General features: G+C 42.5%; 1 protein-coding gene across 2 annotated transcripts; it reads left to right on the forward strand.

Annotated features, from left to right (window-relative positions):
• The first annotated feature begins 245 nt into the window (after nucleotides 1-245).
• Nucleotides 246-6,159, forward strand: KLF10 (Kruppel like factor 10). Of its 2 annotated transcripts, none has more exons than XM_030217514.1 (4): nucleotides 246-439; nucleotides 2,045-2,278; nucleotides 2,374-3,262; nucleotides 4,426-6,159. In XM_030217514.1, the coding sequence occupies exons 1-4, from the start codon at nucleotides 404-406 to the stop codon at nucleotides 4,683-4,685; spliced, it is 1,419 nt and encodes a 472-aa protein (XP_030073374.1). In that variant the 5' UTR covers nucleotides 246-403; the 3' UTR covers nucleotides 4,686-6,159. The 2 variants fall into 2 exon arrangements, with proteins under 2 accessions (XP_030073374.1, XP_030073383.1); XM_030217523.1 differs by lacking the exon at nucleotides 246-439 and adding an exon at nucleotides 459-1,744.
• Nucleotides 6,160-6,503: the final 344 nt, after the last annotated feature.

The following is a 6,503-nucleotide window of genomic DNA, read 5'->3' on the forward strand; positions in this document are numbered from 1 at the left end:
CCGTCTGTCAGCCAGGGAACTTCCCAGACCCCCTCACGCCGCGCACCGTTCATGCACCACGCTCTGGTTCTCTGGCGGCCACGACGATGAGCAGGCGCTGATCACGCGCCCCACGCCTTCCCATTGGCTGTCCGCTCACACACCTTTGGCCGGGACTGGCTGGTTGGAAAGTGCGTGCCCCGCCCCATTGGGGGCGGAGTGCGGGGGAAGCGAAGCGCTATCTGAATGGAGCAGCTGGGAACAAAAAGAGAAAATAAAGCAGCGAAGGGGCAGTGCCGGGTGTTTAGTATCAGCGGCTGTAGACGCATGGACCTCTAGAGCGACACAGCGATAATTTACTTATAACAGCAATAATCATACGGTCAAACGCCTGCTTTTCTTCCTTTTCATTTCTGCTGTGGCAATGCTGAATTTCGGGACTTCGCCTTATCATCGAGGTGTAAGTGCATCGTATCTGAACGGGTTTCTTCCAATAATAGTATTATTAGTACAGATATAGCTAATATTTTTTTCTGGTAACGCCCCCAGTTGTAGTAACGGGATGAAGGATTATTGTAGCACAGATTTCTTTTTTGTTAATGTCTAATGGTAGAGAAGTAAATGCCATAGAACTGTTACGTTGTTATAAATGAGGTTTAAAATGATCTGTTTAAGCTCTCTATAACGAATCAGAATATGGTGAGTTGGTAAGCTTATGATTTTTAACCTTTCAGCTTTAATATATAGCTAGTCCAGTGGCACAGGGAAAATCACAGTAGGCGATAGAATTCTAATGCTGGGCATGAGAGGGAATCTGAGTTGTTGTTGTTGAATCAAACGTTTGTAAACATCAAACTTTGAGTAAATAAATCGCTAAGGGGGTGAGTTGGAGCTAGATTCTCGGGATTTCTTTCTTGTTAGTGGCGTTTTTCCAGACAGCCCCTATTTTGGTGGCTGTATTATCACTGGTGAGAGTAACTCGGGGAAGCCTGCAAGGACGCTTAACTCCCTGTCAGCATTCATGTATGTATGCATGCATTCAACACGCGCGCGCCGCGCTCCTGCCTTCTTCTTGCACTTGCGCTTAACTAGCTTCTGTACCAGTACGCGCACCGCTGCGGCTCAATTGAGGTTCGGAGGGAACTGGGTGAAAGGTTGTCTGACTGGGGCGGCAATCCCAGTTTCACGTTTCCTGAGCATTGTAGAACAGGAGCCGATCACGCTCCTTTCACATGCCCATCCCGCCGTTCTGCGGCCAATTGGATCCCGAGCTGTGTGACCTTGGCATCCAATCAGTGTTGGCGGGGGCGGTGATTGGCTGTGAAAGAAAACGGGCGGAGGCGGATGAAGGGAGCTGGGAGGGGTGCGTGTGGTTGGGAATCGTGATGAGGTTGAAATGAGGTCACCACAATCCGCTGCAGCCTCTGAGAAGGCGCCCCTCCCTGCTTTCTCTTTTTCTGGTATCTCCCATGGCTAGCTCCCTCCACTTAAGTGAGACATCTGTGAGAGCCACAGGCATATCCATTCGCTCTACTGATCTGGAGATGTTTTGATGATGTTTTGCAGCAGGTTGTGATGCTTTTAACTTGACCAATCTAATAAGTATCTAGAGAGCATTCAAGATCACACGTGCAACAATTTAGATCCAAGCTCATCTGTACAGTGGCATCCATGGATAATTTTTATGTTAGTCAAAATAAGTTCCCAATCTGCTGCAATCTTACAAATATCCAAATTTGGAATTCACAGGAGGTATATATGAATCGTAAGTATATCCAGGTTTTGTTGTCAGAGGGAGCAGACCTTTTGTAAAATAACCATGGGTACAAGGCTGAAGGGTCAATCCACATAAGTGCTATTTCATTTAAAATCTATTAAGGGGTGCAGCAGCTCCCCTTGTACCCCCCCCCCCCTCTCCCAACTAGGCCTCTGATATGATTCATGGAGAGGGAGAAGGGTTGCACTCAGGGGGGTATAAATGTGGTTGAGGCACAGTATTTTGTTCCAGCCTTGGTTGTATTTATATTGCACACTGAAAGACTTTTTGAAAATTTGTTTCTGACAGATGGAAGGCATGGAGATGACAGACAGGCGAGATCATGAATGCTCATGGAACAGAACCACAGAAAAAAGTGATTTTGAGGCAGTGGAGGCACTCATGTTTATGAGCTGCAGTTGGAAGTCGGATTTCAAAAAGCATGCAGATCTTCGCCCAGTTACACCTGCATCTGATTTGTCTGATGAAATGGAAGATCATCTGCTCCCTTCTACAGCCGAATTTAATACAATGCCAGCATTTGTAAGTTTGTTTCTTTTATATTCATTTGATTATTTCTAGATTTTAATACACAGTGATTGTTGTACTCAGTCATTACATCTCTTCTTTCCCTGTAGTGCTTGACGCCACCCTACAGCCCTTCTGACTTTGAACCATCTCAAATACTTCAGCCAGTTCTGCCATCACCGCCTGTCATACAAAGCAAAGCTTCCTCTACTGTCCCAAAGATAAACGTTGCACAAGCCTATCAAGAGTCATACAGCGTCCCTGCACAAAGACCACCGAAAGCTCAGGCAACAAGTGTTATCCGCCATACCGCAGATGCACTGCTGTATGATTATAACTCTTGTCCAGCAAAAACTAGTCTGCCAAAGCGTTGGGATAATGATATGATAAAACCTACCCAACATAGTAATGAAACCTCAAGAAAACATTTGTGTGCGGCGGTGCTACCTACTCCAACCTTGGAAAGCAAGAACATGGCAGAAGCAGCATTAGAAAAAAACGCTTTGCCAAGTGTTTGCTCTGTTTCTTTGTCACAGACTTTAGTCACAGGTCCTCTCCCTGTTCCTGTGTCGGGATCACCAGCTCCATTCTTAGTACCTTCGTCTCCTGTAACAGGTGGCTTACCACCTGTGCCTGTCCTTTGTCAGATGGTTCCGCTTTCTGCAAACAGCCCTGTTGTGGCAACAGTAGTCCCCAACGCTCCATCTAGCCAACAGCCAGCCCTTTGCCAGCCTGTCATGCTTATGGGAACTCAAGTCCCTAAAGGTGCAGTGATGTTTGTTATGCCTCAACCACTGTCTCAAAAACCTCAAATGACAAGCCCTAATGGCACAAGACTGTCTCCTATTGCTCCTGCTCCAGGTTTCATCCCTACTGCAGCAAAAGGTTTGCCACAGACTGATTCCTCAAGAATCAGAAGTCACATTTGCAGTCATTCAGGGTGTGGGAAGACGTATTTCAAGAGCTCCCATTTGAAAGCTCACATGAGAACTCATACAGGTAATGCATTGGTTTTGATATTTGAAATAACTTTGACGTTGATGGCAGTACTCGGAGAAGATTCCTTTGGGAATTTGTTGTAATGGCTAACGTAGTAGATGACGGTAGATAAAGTCCTGCATGATTCAATCAGTTTGTCCAACAAGATAAACTCTAGTATATGATATAACATATGCATACTCAATCCTGATCTGTCCTTGCCAGTTTCAAGGCACAGACCATAGAAGTGTGCCTGACACTGGCTTAATTTTCAACTGCTGAATATCCTGAATATTTTTTGGTAGCATTTGGAAAACAGTTCTTATATCAACTTGTTCCTGATTCTCTCTCCACCCCCACACATTCCTTCCTTGATCCTGTTGTGATACTTGCATGTGTATTGTGCTATGACACCTACATTAGGATAGACATTAAAACAAGCAATGTGAAAAAAAAGTCCTAGTGTGGGGGGAACAATTACTCAGTTTACCACAGACTAATGGTTCTGAAAATCCTGATTGGAACCTGCAGCAGGCCTGGTAATATGGGTGAATAAATATGGAATTTAGCTTGATGATTAGGACAAATGTATGAATATTTTTACTGCTATAATTTGTCTATTGCTTATGTTTGATTTATTCTTACTGTACACCACCTTGAGTGAATTCTTTCAAAAAGGCAGTAAATAAATCCAAATAAAAATATGTATTTTATAAATACTCAGTATGGATATCATTTTAAACCACTGTGGCAGAACATGGCCAGAAAAGCCTTGGTGGTTATTAATCTCAAGCTTAGTATATTAGATTAGGTTGGCTCTGAAAACTTAGGTTGCAGAGAAGTGTGCTGTGTGTAATTATACCGTGGAATGGGGGGTACCCACTGGTATAGCTGCAGCAGATTTCTTGGGTGGAAGGCAGCCAAGTATAAATAGACTGATTTTTTTTTTTTTTAAGAGCCATGAGGTATGCAATGCTCCATCTCTGCATTTTCTGGTTCACTAATGACTCTTTAACCCTTGGAACTTTTGTATCATTTTGTGATGTTCGTAATACGTTTTGTTGGGTTTTATAGAATGCATAGCAACACTTTAAGATTCTTATTTTCTTTCGTATTGCAACATACTTTCTTACCTTTCATTAGTTCTTTTTTTTTTTTTTTTTTTTTTTTTTTGGTTATTTCAGGTGAGAAACCCTTTAATTGTAGTTGGGAAGGCTGTGACAGGAAGTTTGCCCGTTCAGATGAACTGTCTCGTCATCGCAGAACACACACCGGTGAGAAGAAGTTTGCCTGTCCAATGTGTGATAGACGCTTCATGCGGAGTGACCACTTGACCAAACATGCCCGTCGCCACTTGTCAGCCAAGAAGCTCCCAAATTGGCAAATGGAAGTGAGCAAGTTAAATGGCCTGGCGTCACCGTGTAACTCCATGCCTGTCCAGTGAAGGGCCCGCTTTTTGGAGACATGCCAATGAATCATTGGCACAGCCTTACTACAACATCACAATGCTTCCTCTCCAGGTCGGGGGTTCTTCTATAGGACCATAAGGAACTGAAGTGAAGGTCGTCTGCATTTAGTTATACAGTCGTTGGAATGTGCCTCAGGTGTCCGATGGACTGGCAGACTGGTTTTGTACGTGTCAATGAAGAGGAAAGGAGTTTGAAGGTTCTAGCAAAAGAGGCCTTGTGGTCCGTTCAGGGAAATTGTACACTGATCATAGGGATGGATGTACCAGCACAGGTGTGGAAAGGGGACAGTTATCTTCCTTTTGTGTTATCCGTTCATGCTGTCTACAGATAGATCAAGCCTGAGATAGAAAATTGCCTCTGTTTTTAGTATTTGTAACAGATACTAATACTGACGTTCAGGGATGTCACAGCAAATCACATAGAGTAAAGGCAGGAGACTAGCTCCAGTGGCTAGTGGCAATACCCACCTTATATCAATTAAAAGGGAATCCTGAGAGCCACTGTATTCAGAACACTATTGAAATTTAAACAATATGGAAGTGACACTGGCTCAAATGGTGCATAATGTTTTTTTACAACTGTTTGCAACATGACTAGGAGCGGAATTAAAAACAGCTGGAGAGTATACTTCTGGACTGAAAATAGGGTGCCTTTTACTGTTTGGCATAGGGAACTTGGGAAGAGCTGCCCAGTATGAGGTAGATACAGGTGTTTTTGCTTTACTACTTTTTTACATACAGAGCTGATCCTATACATAGGACAAAGTGTTGGAGGAGAAGTGGATGTTCAAGCCTTGTCGCCATCTTTTCACGGATAGATTTTGCTAGTTGATGGAGACCGTTGTTAAGGCTTCAGTAAAATGTAACTTGTACTGCCAATTTTAAAGAAGTTTCAGTACTAGATAATGTAAGAAGCCAGCTCAGTAACTGGCAAGAGCCAAAAGTAGTCATATTTGTTAATTTAGTTAATGTGTGACATTCTTAGCTTTTTTTTTTCTTTGCTCAGTTTCTTATAATATTGTCTTTCATCCTTCAAAAATATACATGAATAGCATGTTTAAAATTTCCAGATTTTCCCCTTTTTTATGAATGAAAACAATGTAACTGTACCCTGCACTTTAGATTTCAAGAGAGAAGGGAAGAGTAAGGAGCATGCCTAGCCCAGGTCATAAGTGGTGGGCAAGTTGGAGGAGAAGGCAGATAAGATATTTAACAGAATCTTGCTTTAAAAGAAAAAAAGTTTAACGTTTCAGCATAAAGCAAGAGAACTCTAATTTTTCTTTTCTGTGACATCTAAGACATTAACTTTCAAACAGTATTGGAATGGATTTCATTTATATACAATTGTACAGAAGCAAATGGAAACAGTTTTATGACTACTTTAAGAGTTCACAGTATTTCATATATTAAACTTTGTATGAGGTTTACAATAAAGAACAGATTTCTATCATACGGTTGTCTGTTTTCCCATCATTGTCATTTATGTCTGTGGGTAGTGCTAGAAGCAGAGCTCTAAAAGGTACATATCCATCTCACCTCCTGGCTGTGTGACTGCAACATATTGCTATGGAACATTTTGAATGTTGAAACTAGATTGGTAATAAACCGGTATTGCCTTTGACAATAGATCTACTTTCTGGTTAATCGTATCTATTGAATATTAGGTAAACAGAGCCACCTGCAGTGTTCCCTTTTAAGCAGCTTTGAGCCTGATCTTTCCCCTCACTTGCAATTGAAAGCACAAGGGATTTGTCTGTCCTTTGCAACTGAAAGTACAATATCTTGCCCCCCCCC

Source organism: Microcaecilia unicolor, chromosome 1, assembly GCF_901765095.1.
Source record: "Microcaecilia unicolor chromosome 1, aMicUni1.1, whole genome shotgun sequence".
NCBI lineage: Eukaryota > Metazoa > Chordata > Amphibia > Gymnophiona > Siphonopidae > Microcaecilia > Microcaecilia unicolor.

Excerpts from the sequence above, each read along its gene's own strand:
- KLF10 (XM_030217514.1), top strand. The coding sequence starts at position 404 with ATGCTGAATTTCGGGACTTCGCCTTATCATCGAGGT. Across the intron at positions 440-2,044 it reads CTTCGCCTTATCATCGAGGT|ATGGAAGGCATGGAGATGAC; the intron begins GTAAGTGCATCG and ends TGTTTCTGACAG. Across the intron at positions 2,279-2,373 it reads TTAATACAATGCCAGCATTT|TGCTTGACGCCACCCTACAG; the intron begins GTAAGTTTGTTT and ends CTTTCCCTGTAG.